Genomic DNA, 23,367 nt, shown 5'->3' with positions numbered 1-23,367 from the left:
GATTAAAAAAATGCTAAGCTGTTGCTGAAAAGCTGTTAATGCATTTTAGAGAGCAATGCGCTGACTAATTGTCAAGTTTCTCAGCTGAAGTGGAGAAAAAAAACAATCAATAGCCATTAAACTCTGGGAGCTTTGTTGAACAGCAGTTTAACAGACCTTAGACAGTAGATGGGTGCCCTCTGGGCTTTAAAGATTACAGGTGACTTACTGCTCACCCAACAATCACACCACACCTTCATGAATTTCTTATAGAGCTGGTGGAGGACCACTAACAAGTGAGTGTTCATGGCGAGGGAGAAAAGGCAAAGCTCCACAGGAAACTACATAATTGTCCCTGACTCCTGTCGCCAATTTTCAAGGCTTGTGTATTATGAGTGTGGCCGGAAAGCTGCAGTTAATATGCACAGGCTGCCTCAGCAAAGTGCTTTCTGATCCATGATTGCATGTGTTAATGTTTCAGTTGGGTATTGATTTCCTGGCGGCCTTTTGTACACTGGATTTATCCGCCTCGTCGCTGGCAAGCACGCCCCTCCGAATGTTTGATTAAAGTTCAATTGACTCTTCCAGTGAAGGGGCGAGGAGCCATTTCACTCCCTATTTGTAGCGCCAAAGCTCTGCCTGACATGTTCTTTTGTTCCCATTCAAGCTCCTGCCACCCAGGCAGCCACCAATGCACTGATCCTAATATCCCTGCATTCAGTCAGCCTCCTCGCCTAATCCTGGGACAGACAGGGCCGCAGCACAAACATGCCCAGCCAGCTACAAATCCTGGCATGGAGTGACCCACTCCATGGCCTTTCACTGTGAAATACTGTGCTCACTGCTAATGTATTTTATTCAGCCTAACTGCAGATATTTCACTCTGACCATTTTCCCAATTTTCCAATAACTTTTGCAAATAAACCTTAATTCCTTTTAATTCAGTCACCTCTCTGCAGTCGATAGTGACGCCGCCTCCTCATTGCAAATAGATTGTTTGTATTCTTTTGATATATTTGCTTGTTTTAACAGCATTCATTTTGTGTTTCCTTTCAGGGAGAGTTAATTACCTTCTACTACTATTGGAAGAAGACCCCCGAGGCAGCCAGTTGTCGAGCCCACCGCAGACACCGCCGCCAACCCGTCTTCCGCCGCATCAAGACACGAACTGCTTCGACTCCTGTCAACACTCCCTCACGTCCCCCCTCCAGCGAGTTCTGTACGTATATTTGACCCCTTCAAAGGCAGTCAGAGAGGAAAGAGGGAACCTGATATATTCTGGTGTTAGAGCGATGATGTGAAGTGTTTTCTTTTTTCTTTTTTTTTCTCTCTTCCAGTGGACCTCAGCTCAGCCAGTGAAGATGACTTTGACAGTGAAGACAGCGAACAGGAGTTGAAGGGCTACGCTTGCCGCCACTGTTTCACTACCAGTAAGATGCTGTGTTTCATATACAGACACTCATTCTCGTCATATGGACTTGCTTGGCTATTCCTGTCCTGATTGGGATCAGTGTGAGCCCGCACAACACAGCGCTGTGTGACAGATGGGCATCAGAGGATGTCAGGACTAATTTGATCAAATCAGACATGAGCCCACAGCTCGTTCACTCTCTCCACCTCATTATCCTTCCCCTCTTTCCCCCCCAGCTGGCTCCCAGTGCCAGCCTACCATCTGATCACACTTACATTACCACCATCACAACAAGGGTGGCTAATAACTTTGGCTTTTAGTGTTAACCCATACAGACCTTATTACTGCATTACTGAGAATTTAATACAGAATGTAGAGGAGGACAGAGTGACATGCTATCTTTGATTCAGCTCCTGCATGAAAGAATAACATTTATCCCCATTAGATATTGACCTACAAAGTTAGTTAAGGACGTTTTCGATATTCTGCAGTATTGCTGTAGTTGTGATATCATTTCTGTGTTTGTACTTCATACTACCTGTGAAAGTGTGTTATTTCACAACTGTAAATGGCTTTCCTCAGCCTCCAAGGACTGGCACCACGGGGGCCGCGAGAACATCTTGCTGTGCACAGACTGCCGCATTCACTTCAAGAAGTACGGTGAGCTGCCCCCCATTGAGAAGCCTGTGGACCCACCGCCATTTATGTTCAAACCTGTCAAAGAGGAAGAGGATGGACTCAGCGGGAAGCATAGCATGAGGACCCGACGGAACCGAGGCTCGGTGTGTACACACTCGTCTCCCTATCTATCCCTCTATTTTCACCTTCAGGAACCATAGCCTCAGAGATATCCCTGGAGCAATGCAGAGCCAGACTACAAATGCGATAAGCTTATCATCTCTAGACAAGTAGCACAGTTCCAGCTTTCACATGCATTGTTTTATACATTTCGTATTATAAAAGTATTTGAAGAAGTTAGATTCAGAATTTCCTCTATCCCAATAATATGAAGCTCTGATATTGGTCGTGATTCATATTGACGTTTGCTGTTAACAGATGTCGACGCTACGTAGTGGTCGTAAGAAGCAGACAGCCAGTCCCGATGGCCGAGCCTCGCCTACCAACGAGGATTTGCGCTCCAGCGGACGTACCTCACCCAGTGCGGCAAGTACTGACAGCACTGACAGCAAGACGGACTCCATGAAGAAGCCCAGCAAGGTAAATACAGCTTTAACTTCCTGAAAGTTGTTTTTCTACACACGTATCTCTGTGAAATGTAAACTAATGGGTCTGCTACTTTGGCTCTACAGAAGATTAAAGAGGAGGCTCCTTCACCTATGAAGAGTGCCAAACGGCAGCGAGAGAAAGGAGCTTCAGACACAGAAGAGCCCGAGAGGGCCAGCGCCAAAAAGTCCAAGACACAAGTGAGTCTGTGGTCTTTGTCTTGCTTATCTGTATGTGTTACAATGGAATGCATAGACTTGGTGTTTATGATGCTCATGCTTCTCTCTTTTCTGTCCCTCAGGAGCTGAGTCGGCCAGACTCGCCCTCAGAATGCGAGGGCGAAGGGGAGGGAGAGGGCGAGAGCTCTGATGGGCGCAGCATCAACGAGGAGCTCAGTAGCGATCCTAAAGACATTGACCAGGACAACCGGAGCTCCTCCCCAAGCATCCCCAGCCCCCGTGACAATGAGAGCGACTCAGACTCCTCTGCCCAGCAGCAGCAGCTGCTGCAGAGCCAGCACCCTCCAGTCATCCAGTGTCAGCCAGGCACCTCAGCCGCCTCCTCAGCACCTCCTCCGCCTACAACCTCAGCCCCCTCACTGCCCCCACAGGTCTCCCCCACAGCGGCCTCCACCTCTCTACCTCCCCAGCCTCTGCCCCAGGCAAGCCCGATGGCTCTTATCCAGTCAGGAGCAGCCCTCCACCCTCAAAGGCTTCCCTCTCCTCATTCACCTCTGACTCAGGCACCACCTCCTGGTCCTCCAGTCCCACCTCAGTCATTACCCAGCTCACATCACGGGCCCATGCCTCCCATGCCACATCCACTGCAGCCGGGCCCCTCACACATGCCTCATCCTCACTCCATGCCCCCTCAGGGCTTCCCTGTGGGTCAGTCTCAGGTCCCGCCACCGCCAATCTCTGGCCAATCACAGCAGAGGCCACATACGCCTCCTTCTCAGTCTCAGTCATCTTCTCAGAGTGGAGGCCAGCCTCCCAGAGAGCAGCCCCTGCCCCCAGCCCCGATGTCCATGCCTCACATCAAGCCCCCACCAACCACACCTATCCCTCAGATACCGAACCCACAGTCCCACAAACACCCACCCCACGTGTCAGCACCTCCATTCCCTCAGATGCCTTCAAACCTGCCTCCACCTCCTGCCCTCAAGCCCCTCAGCTCTTTATCAAACCACCATCCTCCATCAGCGCACCCACCTCCCCTCCAGCTCATGCCTCAAGGGCAGCAGCTTCAGCCTCCCCCAGCCCAGCCTCCAGTTCTCACCCAGTCCCAAAGCCTCCCAACATCAGCCAGCCACCAGCCTCCTCCAGCTCCACCTCTGCCACCTTCGGCAGCAGCATCACACCCCAACGGGCCACCACAGCCACCATTCTCATCTCATCCTTTCAACACAGTTCTACCTCCAACTGGCCCTCCCCCATCTTCATCAAACTCTATGCCAGGCTTACAGCCTCCATCTTCCTCCGCTCCATCCTCCTCCATCTCCATGCCACTCCCTGCCTCAGTCACGTGTGCCGGCCCGGGCCCGGTGCTCCCGCCTGTCCACATCAAAGAGGAGCCTCTGGACGAGACAGAAGAGCCAGAGAGCCCCCCACCTCCACAGAGAAGTCCCTCCCCCGAGCCTACTGTCGTCAACACGCCCAGCCATGCCAGCCAGTCAGCACGGTATGTCTACTAACAATGATTTCTACCCAAAAACTATCTGTAAAAGACAAAACCATATATAAACATAGACCTGCACATGCTGTTATTTATCAGTAGTATATTGAGCTGCTTACTGTCTTGTGTTGGGATGCTGATCAGCTCTCAAACACATTCAACAACAAAGAGTCTCTGCTTTCAGGTTTTAAGGCTTTCATGTACGCAACAAATCAAATGTCCTCAGCAAAACTGGCATCCAAGGCCACAATTAGCCTTGAGCTCTGACTGGCTGATGGCTAGGAATTATCGTGGATGGAGAGCAGGGAGATTAATTACAGTGAGATGCGAGTGAACTGAGGCATCTGAATATGAGTATGTGTAGTTGCCTTGTGCTTAAGTGGCTCTCAGACTGCCAATGAATAGCAATGAGGATTTTAATACATACTCATACGCACAGCAGCAAAAATTAGTGACAAGGGAGTTTGTTTCCTTTTGAATAATAGAGTAGTGTAAGCTAATACAAGCCATCTTTCATCTAATGGGACATTATCTTGCCATTCAACATGAAATATCAAGAAGGAATATCATGGCTCTATTCTATACTGTCTGTAACAAGTGTTCATTAATGAATTAAACATTCAGCTTTTCTGTGTAAATGTTGAATATGTTAACTAAATGTGTTATGGTTTTTTTTTTTCTCTACCGTGACCACAGGTTCTACAAGCACCTGGACCGGGGTTACAACTCATGTGCTAGGACAGATTTCTACTTCACGCCTCTGGCTTCGTCTAAGCTGGCCAAGAAACGAGAAGAAGCTGTGGAGAAAGCCAAGAGAGAAGCAGAACAGAAAGTGAGGGAAGAGAAGGAGAGAGAGAGGGAGAGGGAAAAAGAGCGAGAACGAGAGCGGGAACGAGAAAAGGAAGCAGAGCGAGCTGCGGTGAGTGTTTCGTTTTGCCTCCCTTTTGTTTTGCAGTTAATAGATGTTTTCTTTTAAATCGTACTAAATGTGGTATTCCCCCCCCCCACAGAAAGCCTCCAGTTCCTCTCACGAGAGCAGAATGGGCGAACCTCAGATGGCCGGTCCCGCTCACATGCGTCCACCCTTTGACGGCCCTCCCACCACGATTGCAGCTGTGCCTCCATACATCGGGCCCGACACCCCTGCCCTGCGCACCCTCAGCGAGTACGCCCGGCCCCATGTCATGTCCCCCACCAATCGAAACCACCCCTTCTTTGTGTCCCTCAATCCTGCAGACCCGCTGCTGGCCTATCATATGCCCGGCCTGTACAATGCTGACCCGGCAATACGGGAGCGCGAGCTGCGAGAGCGGGAGATGCGTGAGAGGGAGATTCGTGAGAGGGAGCTGAGAGAAAGAATGAAACCCGGTTTTGAGGTTAAGCCTCCAGAGATGGACACACTCCACCCTTCCACAAACCCCATGGAGCACTTTGCCCGGCATGGGGCCATCACGTTGCCCCCCATGGCCGGCCCTCACCCTTTTGCCTCCTTCCATCCAGGCCTGAACCCATTAGAGCGCGAGCGGCTGGCACTTGCTGGGCCCCAGCTGAGGCCAGAAATGAGCTACCCAGAGCGGTTGGCTGCAGAGAGACTCCATGCTGAGAGGATGGCCACAGTAGCCAATGACCCCATCGCCCGTCTACAGATGTTCAATGTTACGCCGCACCACCACCAGCACTCACATATTCACTCCCATCTCCACCTCCACCAGCAAGATCCTCTTCACCAAGGTAAAAGAAAGCCCTGCTCGTATTCACACTACTGTCACAAATTACACATTATAAACTTTTACATTATGGTACATTTGAAAGGTTGCATTGGCATAATTAAATTATATCAATTTTGTGGAAACTTAATGCTGTTAATAACTCATAATTTGACAAACACAGTTAAATGAACCAAAATGTACCAGTGTCTCATTTTATGAGAGTAGTTTTTATATTTCTAATAATTGATATATTGTGATTATTTAATTTTTAATTTATAAATGGGAAGAAGGATGAATCTAACTCAAATTTATCAATACTTACATATTTTACATAGACTTTTACAGACATATTCTGCATGTTTATAATTGTACATTGATCTTTTGTATGTAAATATTCTTATAAAATGTGTAAATAGATGCATGCATATTTTAGCTCAGTTTGATTGTTTTATTGGTGTTATTGTGAAATGTTATATAATTATACATTTTGAGATGGAAAGGGAGATCTGTCATCAGCACAGAAGATTTTAATTTAATTCATGGCTTTAATCATTAAAATATTTTTAAAAAAACAGGAGAGGACCAAGATTAGAACCCTGGGGCACTCCCCAGATTAATTGTTACCTATTCAAGATGCAGCAATTTTTGGATACAAATTGATCTGTTAATTTTAACTGATAGCAAGTGATAAGAACATCCTGAAGTCCAGATCTAAAATGTTTCTAATAACAATATTGTGATTTACCGTATTAAAGACTTTGGATACAACTAAAACTAATACAAGGGCCACATTTTTAATAGAAGGTAGTTGAAATAATGTTGCCTATCAGAAACAATGTATCTGCACTTACAGGATGTAGTTTTCAAACAATGTTATTTGTAGAGAAATTTATTTGAAGAACCATTGAAAAGCAGGGATAGTAGAATGGAAAGTAGACATTCATGAACAAGTATTACAGTCAAATAATTTGTTGAGCAAGTTACGTAATGAGCAGTAAATAACTCAGAAGCAAATGAAAATTAACATTTTAAGAGGTAGTACAGAATCAAGTGATATGGAATTACACTCAATTATAATACTTGTTTCATCACAGTGAAGAGTGAGCAAAAGAGACTTTGAATTCATGACTTCCATCTTTTCTAGATTAAAATTATTTACCATACATAGATTGAAACTCTACCTCCTAGCCTACACTTTCTGCAGTAGTCTACAGCACTGAAATATGAGCTTGGATAAAAGCATGTTTTATCCTCATTAAGTTTGTGATAGAGCTAGCAGATGCTGCACTGAGGATAAATGCAGTAAAGTAGTCCCTGCACTCTTTTAGTCAACCTTGAGATGTTGTATTGAACCATGTACCACTAATGCCTGTAGCATGCACTTTCTGTGATACACAATCTTGAAATGAGTGTACCCTGAACCTAAGACTCTGACGCCCAGAAGGTGGTGGTGAATGTCTTGTGTGTCCTCCAGGGTCTGGGGCCCATCCACTGGCAGTAGATCCCCTGGCAGCTGGACCTCACCTGGCCCGCTTCCCCTACCCGCCCGGCGCCATCCCCAACCCTCTCCTTGGCCAGCCACCGCATGAACACGAGATGCTGCGCCACCCAGTCTTTGGTAGGCTCTCGGCCAATGTCAACTCTCATTAAGAGTAATATCACATCCAATCTATCAATCTGAGCTCTACCAGAGTGCCTGATCAAATCTTTGGTTTGTGCCCCATCCAGGTACTCCATACCCTCGGGACCTACCAGGAGGCCTGCCACCGCCCATGTCCGCAGCCCACCAGCTGCAGGCCATGCATGCCCAGTCAGCTGAGCTCCAGAGGCTGGCCATGGAGCAGCAGTGGCTCCACGGGCACCATCACGTGCACGGAGGACCACTGCCTGGCCAGGAGGACTACTATAGGTCAGACAAGCAACAGAAAGTAGACTAAGGAAAATCAATTAGATACACAGTGCATCTGTCTTGGATTTGCCAAATATTAATATATGATGTTGTTTGTGTTTCAGCCGGCTGAAGAAAGAGAGTGACAAGCAGCTGTAACCAGCCAAGGGAGGCAGTGACTAACAGGTGCAGGACATGGGAAGTTGTTACAGAGCGATCTTGCAGAGGCTCTCCTGGGTCCTCTGAACACATTCAGTTTTGAAGAACGGAAAAGGCCAAGTGGATCGTCTGAGAAGAATTCTTCAATATTGGGGTTTTTTTTCCTGTCAAGGACTTTTTTTTATTATTATTATTATTTTTCAAGACATTGACTTTCTTTGGTATATAGCCAGTAGTGACAACGTCCTCAAGACTCCTGCATGACAAGCTTCCCTGACGTTTTTTTGTAGGTGCTAGAACAAGACACTGTGCTTATCAACAACAACAAAAAAAAAGACAAGACCGGTCAGGCCATTTATGGAAAAATAACAAGTGCTATCTTAAATTCAACATTTATTTTAATACATTGTTGGAGGTTTTTCATAATTTTAAGAAAAGCTACAGCATGGCGTTTTTGAGTCTGTAAATAGTATATATAAACATATAATTATTATTATAATTATTATTATTACTAGGTGTGGACTCCAAACCAAGTCGTTTCAACCTCCAATTGTTTTTGAAGCATTATCCCTTGTTTCAGAGGGGAGCACCATGGCATTATATGAGCAGTTTCTGAGAGAGTTGCGGTTCAGTTGTGACGTTCCTCTGACATCACTGTGTTAGATTTAGTCCCACATACACTATGTAAACCATAAACCTGTCACACCCACATCCATTCATCACACACCATTGACACGCATCAGGTTGTCAGAATGTGTAAACTCAACATGTTGAGTTAATGTTGAAGAGGCGACACAGTAGTCACTGAGGCTTTTGTTGAGTGCACACTGAAGCCATGGATTAAAAAGAAAAAGAAAAAGTTTGCACTGAAAGAGAGTCCTTGAGCTCCAATTGATTGGTTTTATCCTTTTACTTAAAATCAGTATTTAAGTGACAAAATGCAGTAACAAACACTTTATTACTTTTTTTTGTTTTTTAAAGGGAATGGTTTTTATTCTGATTTTTTTAAAAATTGACACCTGAAGCATATTTGGCTGAACTGAGTAAAATCTTTGCTTCGGGTTCTTTTAAACGCTCATTATTGGGACCTAAATTTTAACATTGTTCACCGTAACTGAAACCTAACAGGACTTTAGGATTGTTTTAATGTGTGAAAGGTTGTGAGTCGGTGTCAGATGATTTGCGGTGTCCCCTTTCTTCACCTGGTCCAGTCATCCGTGTTTGTCGCAGGGCTCATATCCGACTGAGTCATCCTCCAACTAGGCTGTAATAATGTTCACTGTGACACTAGAGGGGGCCTGCCGACACGTGACGACCAGGAGGTGGAGGGTCCATGATTGCGTGTGGATGTTTATGTGTTTTCCTCACAATTTTGCGTATGCCTCGGTTCCTTAAGGATACACGCGTCCTCCTGGGCCTCAGGAGTGGTGTGTTTGTGTGTGCCACTGACTGTTACAAGTATTGTTGACCTGTCTTACCAGTGCACATGAGCCCAAGTTTGTTCGTTTGTTTTTTTTGCTGTAGCCATGACACAAGTTCTGCATTTGTTCCATGCACTAAGACTGTTTGACCATCATGGACATTTAGAAAACTGTGGCTATTATTTTTCTTTTCTTTCAACCAAATGAAGAAACTGTACTTGCATTTAAAAGTGACCATATCGTCCCTCAGAGCACTATAATTTACATTTTAATGCTTGCAAACGTCATCAAACTCATGCCCCCTTTTTAAAAATCCAAAAAGTCTTTCAAGCCCTGACAAGAACCTGTCACTCTGTCTTGCCATCTTCACCGATTCCTGTTTCTCTTCTGACATACTCCTCATCATCCTTTGCCTCGTTTCCTGACGATTCCCTTGCCTTTTACTCCCTCTTTTTGTGTCTCCAAAACCTTTGATGTTAAGTGTTGTCAATGGTTTAGCTTCTTGTTTCAAAGCGGCAATAGCAGAATGTAAATTCTGACTGCTAAGATTTATATATATACTGGTATCTTGAAGCTTATTGTATATATGAGTAGTCGCCATGGGATGACACAATGTAAACAAAAAGTAGAAATAATAAGAAAAATTGTGAGTCCTGTGTTCTCTCCATTTGAGTATTTTGTAATTTTTTTGAAAAATTTGTGGAATTAAAATAAACGACTAAGTTACACCACAAGACATGACTTGATCTTTTTTTTTTTCATGCCTTCTGATACATCAATGCTTTATATTTCCTTCTTGGTAAACAGTTATTTGTACACCGAGGTAGAACAGGCTGCAAAATCCCAGCAGCCGCAAGACAATAATCCTATTTTAAGGGTAAACAATTTTGATTACTCACTGCTCGAAACAGCAGAGAAAGACGGCAGAAAACACTCTTAATTCCCTCTGTTTCTTTACATTAGTGAAATGTAATTCTCCAGCTGAGAAGAAGAGGGACCGTCTCTGGCTCTGTTTTGATAATACTCATGTCCTACATTTGCTCTTGAATAATTGAATTTTTGCTTGACGGGAGAAATGTGTTGCAGAATAGATCAAACATTCCTTTTTCTTATTTTTTCCAGCCTTCCATTTTCTCAGCTTCACAAATACTGAGCTTTAAGAGATCACACCAGCAGCAGGTAGTGAATCTCAGAGCTGAATATTGCTCTGCTATGGTATAATAACATCAAAGCCGGGCTAAGCCAGAAGGAACACCTACTCAGGCTGAGATGCCTCGCTATCAGCGGGGCAGGGCTGTCATTTCATCCTGTGTGTGGGGAGTGGTAGACCAGCAATCTGTGATGGTTTGCCGCAGCGATGGCTGTCATTTTGAGAGGGAGCTATTATTCTACTGCTGCTCTCTGAAATGATGCCCTGTCCTCGGGAAAATCGAGGTTCCTTGGATGCTCTATCCTGGGGCTGTCATGTGACGGCCGCCTTGTGAGGAGGTGCTGCTTGTTGTTGCTGGCTCGCCTCATATCACCTCCACATAAGACACAACAAGATGTCAGAGCCGAGCAGCGGTGGCTGGTTGAATAATTCATCTCCCCTCCTCCTCCCCTTCCTCCTCCACACCGGCGATGGAGCGACTGTGACTTGTGTCAACTCAAATTCTTCTCATAATACTGTATGTACCCCTCCGGCAGGCACACGGGGATACGTACTCTCAGAAAATCTGCTCTTTCTGTCTGAATAGCAATATGATTTGTGCTGTACTCACTGTGTTATTGTGTCTGTTGCAGCAGGTCTCGGACATAGAGCCTCCTCATCTTCCTCATCCTCCTGTCTTTCCTTTCGCTCCACTGGGCCTGCCTGCTGCAGAGTTTGATGCTCAGTGGCAGAGAGGAGCCTACATGCTATTAGTGCGTTCAGGCGGAAGGTAGCTGTGTTCTTTCAGCGGGTCTTCAGCTCTGTGGCTGCAATGTAGCTGAGCAGGCCCCTGTTTATCTAGAAATGAGCTGTGTTGACACAGGGAGCGAATCTGCTGTTGTAGTCTTCCTCATCCACTGTCTGGATTAGACATACAAGAGACATGATAGGGTGAATTAGAGTAATGTGGGACAATTTCTGCAATTGCCACTTCAGCAATATATTATGATATGAAGCCAATACATTATATCGAAACCCAATACCTTTATGAAATCCCCAAGGTGTTTTCTAATCATATCAGAAAAGAGAATGCAAATATCACACTCAGAGAAGAAATGGCAAATATAAAAGTGTTCCTTGTGCCAAATCGTCCCTGATTATATGACTTTCTTAATGTGGGACAGTTCAGGCTGAAATCTGGGACACTCAATGGGAGGCTGAAAGGTCTAAATCACCTTAATTCATGCAATAAAAACTTCTCTGGTCAGTGAAAATTAAGGTCAAAGTGCATGTCAATGTTTGGTCATTTCAGTTTTTTGTAGTTATAGATAGTATAGTAATGTATTATAGTATGTATTATGTATTAATATTAGTAATAACAGAATTTGCAACCTGCCTATAAGTTAAAATTACTTAAGCATTACAAGACTTAAGGCCCCTGAATAACTATTGATATTACACATTTAATGTACTTAAATGCATATTTCAACCACTTTTACATATATGACTGTCCCACATTAGTAAAATCAGCTGTCCCAAATTTCAAATCACATTTTCTAAAGTGGCACAATGAAAAATGGACTAAAATAAAAAATATAAAGCATGTTGTCACCATATTGTAGCATATTTTGAATAAGTCATAAACACAATCTGATGACAACATTGCTTCATTCATGACAGATTTAAATCCTTAACATTAAATTACTCAAAGTCTTTTGTCATTGACCTTTAACTGGACTTCACAGCAAGTACTACCTTTGGAAGATTGCATTGCCCCAATATATGGCATCACATGTGTGAAGTCATGTGATTTCAATTACACTCCAGGTTTAATTTGACAGCAGTCCTAATCATTAACATTTGGTAGAAAAAGAGAAAGATGCATTTGAGTTTAGTGTCCCACATTTGGCAGTGTCCCACATTACACTAATTCATCCTACTAGATATTTCATATGTCTGGTACTCTCCCTAGCAGGTGTTTGGTGTAGAAATAAAATCACTGGCTCTATGTTTTCTCTTGATAATATTTTTTTGGATTTCATCCTTTTAAGCAGAGTCTCGTTCAGATCTGGATCAGTCATTTACAGAACAAGGAACATGTGTTTATGTAAAAACTCCACTCAATAAATTGAGCACAGCTGTAGGAATTTGATGCATGCAAATACAGGTAATTAAACACATCTAAAATGCAAATATGCAAACATGCATTTTATTTAAAACAAGGTTAGTCCCTGCATTTCAGCAATTTGAATATGTATATCAATAAAACAACCTTCATTTTCCAAGGAAAGGTTAAAGCAAGGTTTTCCTGCAAAACACTGGAATGATAACTACACCTGGGAGGGTTAAACTTTCAGAGGCTGCTAGATGGTAAAATACTTAGATTGTCATGTTCCAGTCTGCTATCGAGCACTTTCCCTGTAAAGTCAGAGTAAAATCCCGACAGAAAACACTGCATCTGTTGCAAAGCAGTCTTCGAAATAAACCTGCTGCTTCATGAAAGACAAAACATCCTTCAGATCTCCAGATAATTGACTCCAGAGTGTGTCCAGTGTCACCATCCTCCTCCTGCAGTTCCTGTAATCACTTCTCTCTCACCAAACACAGCTCATGGCTTTATCTGAAACTGAGGTTTCTCCTTCAAGTCTGTGCAGTGAGAAGAGTGTTACTCAAGTCTGTGGTTTGGAAGTTCAGAAGTGATTTTAAGAACAAAAGGAAACAGGAGAAGATGCTGGGGAAAGAGACGGAGGGATCTGGCAGGAAGTCATGCATGGTCTGGGGATCTCTTTTGGCATACTTTTAGATTTTTCATACCATATGAGAAGATTCATTTACTCAAGACTCTGCAAGAAACAACTTTTCTGTTCCTGTCGATTTGTTTCTCATACATGAATTAGTCTCATTCTACTCTGCTACATTTCAGAGGGAAATATTGTACCTTTTTACTCCACTACATTTATTTATCATCTATAGTTACTAGTCACTTTTCAGATGAAGATTTTACATACACAACATGTGATCAGTTTATAAAATATGATGCATTGTTTCAGATTAAACTTCCCTACAGTTAATTAAAATTGTTCAAACTGGTTCCACCTTGACCAACTACCACATAATCCAACAATATAATAATGTAACACTGACCATTCTGCATAACAAGTACTTTTACTTTTGATACTTGAAGTACATTTTGTTGTTAATACTTCTATACTTTTACTGAAGTAAAATTTTGAATGCAGAACTTGTACTTGTATTGCAGTATTTTTAAAGAGTGGTATTGCAGCTTTTACTTGAGTACTAAATGATCTGAATATTTCTTCCACCACTGCTTTATACTTTCAGAGTGAAATATGGTACTTTTGTAGCTTTACTGTAGTTATGTTAGCCAAAACATACAATCCTCATATAACAAGCATATAATGCATTTTTATGTCCACTTAGACCAACTGCAACATTATATTATTATATTACCGCCTTGAGACCAGACCTGGTACTCTGGTCCAAGTCTATGCACACTGTCTACTTTGTAGAACTAATAGTACCCTAGAAGGACGCTGTTGATGAAGCAAATAAGAGGAAGAGGCTGCGGTATGCTGAGATGGCAGCTGATGCAGAACAGCAAGGCTGCAGAGCAATTGTCCGTCCAGTGGAGGTTGGTTGTCAGGGCTTTGTGGCAATATCCACTACTAGGCTGCTGGAAGAACTGGGAATCCAGGGCCAAGCCCTGCATCCAACTATCAAGGAAACATCAGGGACTGCAGAACGCTGTAGCCAGTGGATATGGCTGAGGAGGAAAGACCCCAGCTGGGCCCCAAGAGGATTGGGACTCACACCTGGGTCTGATCAGTCTGCGGTGGGCATGCCCCAGCAGAGGGTGCAATGTGAGTAAAAGGCCAAAACACCTGATGCTGAGGTACACAACTAATGATGTCTCCCAAATAACATCCGCTGGCGGGGGGCAAATCGACAAAATGTTTATGATGGAAGATGCCTATTTGAAAACCCCGATGACGGACTGACTCAGTCCCTATCACCATTTGTACACAACAAGTTTCATTAGTTTAGTGCAGGGGGCCTTCTACAGGCACAAGCATTACATAACATCACGTCCTATGTTTTCAAATGATTCTATCTGGATGTATCCAGTGACTGCTATGAACAGGATAGCTGACAACAAGGGAAAGACCTTCTGACGGCGGGGAGAGACAGCTGACTGGAGGGGATAGACCCCACTTTGCGCTGGCATGGCTTAGCTAGCCATGTAGGCAGGATCCAATATGATGTGTTTTTTTGGAGACACCCACTAATAGCTACGAACAGAATCAAAGGATCACTGGAGGCAAGCACTTCACAAGCAACTAGCACAGTAAGAGAATCTGACAAGAAGCTCCAGGTATGTTCCTGTGGCTGAAGGAAAATAACATCTGCAAAGGGCCTGGAAATACACCAAGGAAAGAAAAGGTGCTTGAGGGAACGAGAACAGGGGCCTCACATTGATCATTACTTTTTAAGAAGTCAATCAAGTCAGTTGAGTGAAGTCCAGCAACTGGAGCCAAACCAAAGTTCGCAGAATATCAGCCCCCCTGTATCTGAGACAGTAAACTCAATCACGGAGGTAGTTGCTGAGGAAGGTATAGAGTCTATACAGCCAAGAAAACCTGCAAGGGAGAAGAAAACCTTTGAAAGCAAGCCAAAGGTGAAATGTCCTGGAGCTTCAGAAAAGGCAGAGTGGGACGCCATCAATACAGACTTGAGCAGCACCCTCAAAAGGATGGGGGGTGCAGTTGAGCGAAAGCTTGAGAAGATGGGGGACATCCTCCATGACCACAGAGCAGGAAAATATGGAGTAAGAGAGAGCGAGCAGAAGGCACCAACAACAGAGAGCAAGTCCAGAAGGCAGCTGGAGATAGAACGTCTGATACGACAGTGGAGAACCTACGGAAAGCTCGGAAAAGGAAAGAACAGGCAAGAACACATTTCTTTAAGGACCCCTTCAAATTTGTGAAATCTCTTTTCACCAAGAAGAAGGAAGGGACTCTGAAAACTTCAAAGCAGTCCCTTGAGGAGCACCTGGAAAAAACACACCCAAAACCAAAGAGGCATGAACAGATAGTGATTCCACCCGATATTCCACCCATTGAGCAGCCGGAGCACTAGATGGATATGAGCCCTCCGAAATGGAAGGAAGTGGAGACTGTAGTAAGACGGGCCAGGGCTTTATCAGCCCCAGGCCCCCAGCCTGTACAGGGTATATAAGAATGCACCTGATGTTTGATGCTTTCTGTGGAAGTTAATGATAGTGGCATGGGAGAGCAAGTCATACCTAAAGCTTGGCGCGGAGCAGGAGGAGTATTGATACCAAAAGAGGAGGAGTCCTCCAGTATCAGCTAATTCCGGCCTATCAGCCTCTTCAATGTTGAAGCAAAAATTTTCTTCAGCATCATAGCCCGAAGGTTGACCAGCTATCTGGAGAGAAACAGACATGTGGACACAATGGTTCAAAAAGCTGGTATTCCTGGGTTCTGAGGATGTCTGGAGCACACCATCATGATCTGGCACCAAATCCAGTTGGCCAAAAGAGAGAAGAGAGACCTCCATGTCATTTTCCTCAATCTTGCCAGTGCATTCGTCTCAGTTCCTCATAGCCTCCTCTGGGCTGCCTTCGACTTTTTCAGAGTCCCATCACAAACTTGGTCAAGGCTGACTTTCAAGACCTGCAATTCTGCTTCACCACATCAGATTTTAACACCATGTGGCAGCGCCTTGAGATAGGCATTATAGCAGGATGCACCATGGATGCCTAGCTTTCACTATGGCAAACCTCTCAAAAGCCTTCGAAGGTGGTATGACACAAGTCTCAAGGACTGTTAAGAGGTCCAGGAATTGAAGCAGGTTTTCAGGGCCTTGAAAAAAATCAATCAGTCCATGCTCCCTGGCAAGCTGAAGCTGTGGTGTCTGCAGATTGGCCTGCCACCGTACTTGATGTGGCCACTAACTATATATGACATCCCCCTAGCAAGAGTTGAGAAGATCGAGAGAATGATCAGCTCCTACATGAGGAAATGGTTAGGAGTTCCAAGGTGCCTGAGTAACAAAGGCCTGTATGGACAAGGAGTACTCGAGCTGCCTCTCTCAGGTTTTGCGGAGGAGTTAAATGCACCAAGACAGGGCTGGAGATGACCCTCTCAGAGTCTCCGGACACAGCCATAACAGATGTTGGACGATCCCAGGCAACAGGACAGAGATGGAAACTAAAGGAGGCAGTGCAACAGGCAAAGTCAGCCCTCCAGCATGGTGACACTGTGGGTCATGTTCATCAGGGAACAGGAGGCTTGGGTTTCTGTCAGGGCAGACCTTTGTGGAACAAGGCAACCTTGTATGAATAGCAGACGTTGGTAGTGTTGGAAGTCCACCATCAGGAGGAGGCAGCAAGATGTCTCACAAGCCAAGCAGAGACAGTGGATGAGATGCGAGTATGTTGAGAAAAGGAGGCTCAGCTGGAAGGACTTGTGGGAGATGGAGGTGAGCAGAATCAGCTTCTTGCTTAGAGCAACATTTGACGTCCTTCCTTCACCTAAGAATCTCAACCAGTGCAGGGTGAAGATTCGTCATGTCCCCTGTGTTCAGCTCCAGCTACCTCACTGGGTGCAAAGTGAGCCTCTCCCAAGGCAGGTACATTTGGAGACACAACCAAGTGCTGAAGTGCCTGGCAGCACTTCTGAAAACATAATTTGTCCGAGAAAGGGAACGGGAAAAGTGAAGGCTCCCTCCACCAACCAGGATCGGACACTGGAAGCAGCCCAGGACTGCAAAATGCTGGCTGATATAGGCCAACTTCTTATAGTCCTGTCAGAAATAGCCACTACCACCTTGAGACCCGACTTGGTACTCTGGTCCAACTTTCTGCTCATTGTCTACTTTGTAGAACTGACAGTATCCTGGAAGGATGCTGTTGATGAAGCAAATGAGAGTAAGAGGCTGTGGTATTCTGAGATGGCAGCTGATGCAGAACAGCAAGGCTGGAGAGCAATTTATCTGTGCAGTGGAGGTCGGTTGTCGGGGCTTTGTAGTTATATCCACTACTAAGCTGCTGGAGGAGCTGGAATCTGTGGCCAAGCCCTGTGCCAGACTATCAAGGAGCACTAGGGACTGCAGAACGCTGTAGCCAGGGTGTATTGTGAGAAAAAGGCCAAAACACCTGATGATGCTGAGGTACACAACTGATGATGTGTCCCAAATAACATTCACTGGTGGAGGGATATTGACAAAATGTTTAAGATGGAAGATGCCTACTTGAAAACCACAATGACAGACCGACTCAGTCCCTATCACTGTTTGTACACAACAGCAAGTTTCATTAGTTTAGTGTGGAGGGCCTTCTACAGGCACAAGGGATCATAAAATCATGTCCTATGTACTCAAATATAATATGGGTTAACATATAAGACTGAAATGATAGATGCTTTTACGTTTGATAATTTTTACTTGCTGCTAATATATTTACTAGTAAAACATTTAATGCCTGACTTGAGTATCTTTGTGATATTGCTACTTTGTACTTCAGTAAAAGATCTGAATACTTCCTCCACCACTGCCAGTTTGTTTGGGAGTTGAGTGTGAACTTGTAGTTTCTCAGTGTGTTTTCAAGAAACTATCATCATAATGGCACCCTACATTACATCTTGGTTGGACAGCAATAAAAAGATTTTTGAGAGGGGAGCATACAGCAGCCCTGTTTTCCACAGCGTGATGTATTTCATGTCTTATATCCAAGAGTCGGCGGCCATTTTGACCCACTGTAATGTTCAGTCCCTGCATGTGTGTTATAATGACTTTCCCTGTGTGTGTCTGTATCAGTTTGTCTCCGTGTATCTGTTTGCATTGCTGCCTGCTGTGTGTTTGGGGCCTGGGCTGCAGCTCTAATGCTTCTAATGATATCCTGCTCTCACATTCCTGTCATAGCCGATCTGGATTCCCCCTTGTCTGTACCAATGGATCAGCCCAGTGCGGCCACTGGCCCGGCCCGTGCATTCCTCATCCACTCCCAACACACACACACACACACACACACGCGCGCGCCCTCAAGAGGCCTCTTGCTGACGCCTACTGCAAACCTCACACACTCTCCTTCTCCCACACTCCCTCTCCCTTCTGTTTCTATTGTCTTGAGTTAAATTTCAAGGGAACAGCCTGTAGCCAGAGTCCTAGGAACTCTTTGTTCAATAAAGCGTGCCAGGTTCGGTTCCTCACTGGCAGAGGATAGACAATGCAAGGCTCACACGCTAGACTTCCAGGCTCCTCTTTAATGTGTTGTCATAAAACATGCAGCTGGCAGAGACTTAAAGTTCAGTGGGACTCTTGAGCTGCTGCAGCACACTGAGCCCTGGGTACTGCCCTTCCAACTGTCCCCAAACATGTTTCTTATTACAGCGTCTGTGCACTGTCAGAGTCGCATAGACCTGACATTTCAGCTCCTTCACAGGGAAGCATTTCAATTCACCGTTCACCCAGTGGAAAGCTGAAAAAGTAAGGAGGTTGCTGGAGCTACAGTCTACAAAAATGTCCTTTGCTGTCATCTCAAAATATTGGGACAGTGGAGGGATATTGGTTCTTTTGGCAGCACACTCCTTCAAATTTATTTTTCAGATGAAAATAAGGCTTCAGGCTGTCGTCTGATTTACTTCTCCTCTGCTTAAAGAGGAAAGAAACCCAGAATGAATTTAAGAAACAGTCTGCATACTGCAGTGTGGCCAACCCCTAACCCTTTAATGTGTAGTCATGTGTGTTTCATAAAGCTTTGTAACTCAAAAACAGATTTGTTTTAGCCTAGCATTTACAAACAAATTCTATTACTATTTAAACCAGAAACTTTATAATAAATTCCAAACCAACTTGCACTAAAATGGGACTAATGGTACAATTCAGGAGTCTGTTTGACATTATGAACATCATTACAAAAAATTGTTGCATGTAGCTGCACAATCCAGCACTTGTTGAATTCAGTTTGCTCTTATTTTTCATGTGTTTTCAGGCATTTTATCCTTTTTTCTCCATTAGCTTAACACCAAGTAATCTGAGCTGCAAGTTAACAGAGCACTGTCTTTCTCATTTATTGCATCTAGTATTAGTGCATGTCTCTGAGTTACCGCTGTGTCACCACAACTCAACATTATCCATGACTACTCATGGCAAAAAAGTCACGCCTTATGTACTTTTCAGTGGATTTGGGGTTTTAGAGAGAAATGAGGGTGAAAATCAAATCAAAATGTTAAGCCACAATACAATAATTGATCATTGTTAAGGGTATTTTTCAGTTTCAACAAAAAATGTGGGACTTTTTCTACAATTATTTTACATATTAAGAAAACTGACCCCTTGCATACAGACATATAAATGTGTTACAACAAATTTTCCTCTAAAATCACACACAAGTCAGGTTGAGAAGAGAAACTAAAAATAATTTGTTTGCCCTAAAAGAACATTAATACTGTCTATCAGATTACTCATCTATTCCAGTTTTAAAACCAGGATACATCTCATTTTCAGAAACAGGAAGCTCACAGCATGGTCAAACATGGGTCACAAACAATTTCTATCAGGTTTATTGACTTTGTTCAGCTTCCTGCTACCGGAGCGGACGTAGCCCAGAGAATTAAAGTCAGTTAAACCTGATAAAAAAGCTGGTTAGTGACCCAGTTTTTATGAGCAGAACACATAGACATATCTGACAGTCTCGTGAACTTCCTGGTTTTGAAATTGACATTTATAGACCGCAGCAACTGGAGATATGCTGACGTTGCTGTATTCACACCACACATACATTACTTGCTGTAATACATATCCAACGCACCCTTTGCAGTAAGGCGGGTTATTTAACTTACAAAAAAAGCCTGCCCACTCTTTGCCACCACTGCTAATGACAGGCTAGCTAAAGCATTTCATGAGCAAGCCAGTTAACACAGACAGTCATCAGACAGATGTTTACAATGACTGTGACTGTGTTTTCAATTTGTCATATCACTAATGGCGTTTCCTGTTCTGCTGTTGGCAGTTTAGTTCTGTTTAACGTCATCAAACTCACCTAAGTATTTGCTGCTTGTGCTAACATTAACATTATGGCTGCTGACAATGCTGGCTCTCCTGCAGATTTGTGTGCAATGTCTTGATGTTTGCTGGCTGCCAACTTGTACTGATGTGTGAAATAATTAATTTATTGTTCTAGCAGAACTAATTTTTCTTTGGTTGGTTTTTGGCACTGTTTGGCTTTCGCATGACAAGGCTAACACATGCTTTTGCACAGTCATGAAACATGGATAAACATCATTTGTGTAGAGTTGCAATGATTAGTGGATTAGTCGATGGACAGAAAATTAATTGACAACTATTTTGCTAATTATTTCATTTCAGTTATTTTTTAGTCTCTTATTCCAGCTTCTCAAACATGAATGTTTTTTGTTTTATTTAGTCCTCTGTGGTATTAAACCAAGTATCTGTGGGATATGGACTGTTGGTCAGGACAAAAGGAGACATTTGAAGATGTCACCTTTGGCTTTGGGAAACGGTGACTGACAGTGTTCACCATTTCCTGGCATTTTATATACCAAACAACTAATCGATTTATCGAGAAAATAATCTACAGATTAATCGATAATGAAAATAATCATTAGTTTCAGCTCTATATGACTGTTATAAGCTGAGTTGGGTTGGCGGTTACCTGTTGTCACACTACAAACTCAGCTCAGAGGGTTCATATGTTGTATATTGGCTTTTGTTTTGCAAATGATCCATTCAATTCCATCCAATTGTATCTCAAGTTTCGAAAAAACTTAATATGGCTTTTGCCTGACACAAAATTACATATACATTTTCACCCCACAACCCTGCATATTAGAAAAGCATTTCATAATTACAAATAAAATCTGAACTCCTGTTCTACATTGCATGCTGCAGCTGTGCTATTTGCAAAGCTAAACATATACACAGTACATGTGCTGATGGTAATGTGTTGTTTATCAACGCTACATAACATTACATAAAAGAGACAGACGGCTCCATACTATGGATTCTTGAGGGTGAGTTTAACATTCATAATTATGTCAGTGTCCTAACCCACTGCTGTATATGAGGTGGATTTCTCATGATTCACTAGACACTGTAGGATGTTCTCTGCAAGGTGGAGGTGCTTATTTGGGGAACGGTCACACAGCTGGTGCTTGTCCCACACACAGAAGGTGCTTACCTGATGGTTTATTCCCCTTCTGGTCTGAAGGGCCCAACAGGAGAATGGCAACATGGTGACCTGTCACCTGTGTCTAAGTTCCCCTGAGAGAAAGTTTATTATTGTCATTATTGTGTATCATTGTCTCAGCCGCTGAGCTGAGTTGGTGTAGACTTACTGGAAGTGATGATGTCAGAGCCTAGATGGCAAATGTTATCTTTATATATACTCCTTATTCTCATTTGGGCTCTAACTAACAATTATTTCTATTATTGATTAATCATTTAGTCTAATATTAGCGAAAGAGTAGAGAGAAAAAGAACCCAAGTTGACGTCTTCACATTGCCTATTTTGTTGGACCAACTCAAACCCCAAAGATATTCCATTTAAAGTGATATAAAGAGCAAAGCAACAAATCCTCATGATTGAGAGGCTGGAACTAGGAAACTAGGAAATTAAAACATTTTTTCTTGATAAATGACTTAAACGATTAACAAAATTGTTGTCAATTAATATTCTGTTTTGGCCCAGTGAGATGCTGTAACACAGTTTTTTCTCTAAATTAGTGAGGTTATTTATGAACAATCATTATTCAAACAATATTTGAATAATATAAGGTCCTAGTGAATATATTCTTTAATCCCTTACTTCAATATTTAATTAGCTTTATGCAAATCAACCCATTTAATTCCATTTCACTGATAATAATGACTGTGTTCGCTGTTTTCTCTTAGATTTAATTAATTTGGTAACTTAATTTCACTGATGAGCACAACAGAAGGCCAATGTCATCAACTGGCTGACCTATCAGGCTGTAGGTCAGCAGTCTCACACAGTCTCCCATCATGCAGATAATGCAGGTCTGACCCTGGCCTGTCACACTTGCTGTGGTAGCTTTATAAAGCCTGCCTGTCACGGGGTAGCAACAGCACCAAAGCTAAATAAATCACAGTCAGTAAATGGCTTCTACTCCTCAGCAATTTCCTCAGCTATCATCAGTCTGTGGGCCAGGACTGATAGCATGCTGTCAGTCGCCTGCTACCTTGATGTAACCCAGCATTCCCTGCAGTGTGGTGACAGGTTAGCCTCACCTCCTGATGTTCTAAGGAACAGGACAACAAAGGGAAAGGTGGTCCAAGGGCCAACCAGGGGCTTAAAGGTGCAACTGGGGCCATTACGCTGTGGCACGGGGGCCAGCAGACACAAGGAGCACCCTGACCTTGTGTTTGTATAATGGCTGTGCCTGTGATAGATGGCATTGCCAGAGCATTCACCCACCGCACCGTGGGGCTGTCCACTTGCTCTGACGCAGATGGATTGGCCTTTGTTTTTTCCCTCACCTCTGCTGTGTAATTAATCTTCAGTGCGAGTCCATGGAAGAGAGTGTTCCTCGACTGTGGGCTGCTGACCGATAAACTCACCGGCGGGCAGGTAGAGGCAGCATTCAAGGCCCCGAGGACAAGCACCACCGAGGAGATGGCAAAAGAAGATGTTTAAATGCATGCTGCTCCAGGCTGCCTCGCTCACCTTGGTTATCAAAAGAAGAGGCGGCAAG

General features: G+C 43.8%; 1 protein-coding gene across 8 annotated transcripts in view; it reads left to right on the top strand.

Moving 5' to 3' along the window:
- rerea (arginine-glutamic acid dipeptide (RE) repeats a) overlaps positions 1-10,201 on the top strand; it is a 132,089-nt gene extending 121,888 nt beyond the window's left edge. For 6 of the 8 annotated variants that reach the window (XM_042410271.1, XM_042410269.1, XM_042410268.1 and 3 more), the window contains 11 exons: positions 1,036-1,198; positions 1,317-1,409; positions 1,973-2,172; positions 2,447-2,608; positions 2,701-2,814; positions 2,916-4,294; positions 4,985-5,207; positions 5,299-6,019; positions 7,442-7,615; positions 7,726-7,906; positions 8,011-10,201. In XM_042410271.1, the coding sequence (XP_042266205.1) occupies positions 1,036-1,198; positions 1,317-1,409; positions 1,973-2,172; positions 2,447-2,608; positions 2,701-2,814; positions 2,916-4,294; positions 4,985-5,207; positions 5,299-6,019; positions 7,442-7,615; positions 7,726-7,906; positions 8,011-8,044 (3,444 nt within the window). In that variant the 3' untranslated portion in view covers positions 8,045-10,201. The remainder of the gene's footprint in view (positions 1-1,035; positions 1,199-1,316; positions 1,410-1,972; positions 2,173-2,446; positions 2,609-2,700; positions 2,815-2,915; positions 4,295-4,984; positions 5,208-5,298; positions 6,020-7,441; positions 7,616-7,725; positions 7,907-8,010) is intronic. The other 2 variants (XM_042410272.1, XM_042410274.1) reach the window with 1 other exon arrangement.
- The last annotated feature ends 13,166 nt before the right edge of the window (positions 10,202-23,367 follow it).

The sequence above is a fragment of the Thunnus maccoyii genome, chromosome 4 (genome assembly GCF_910596095.1).
Source record: "Thunnus maccoyii chromosome 4, fThuMac1.1, whole genome shotgun sequence".
Lineage (NCBI taxonomy): Eukaryota > Metazoa > Chordata > Actinopteri > Scombriformes > Scombridae > Thunnus > Thunnus maccoyii.
This window is presented reverse-complemented; position numbering and strand designations above follow the sequence as displayed.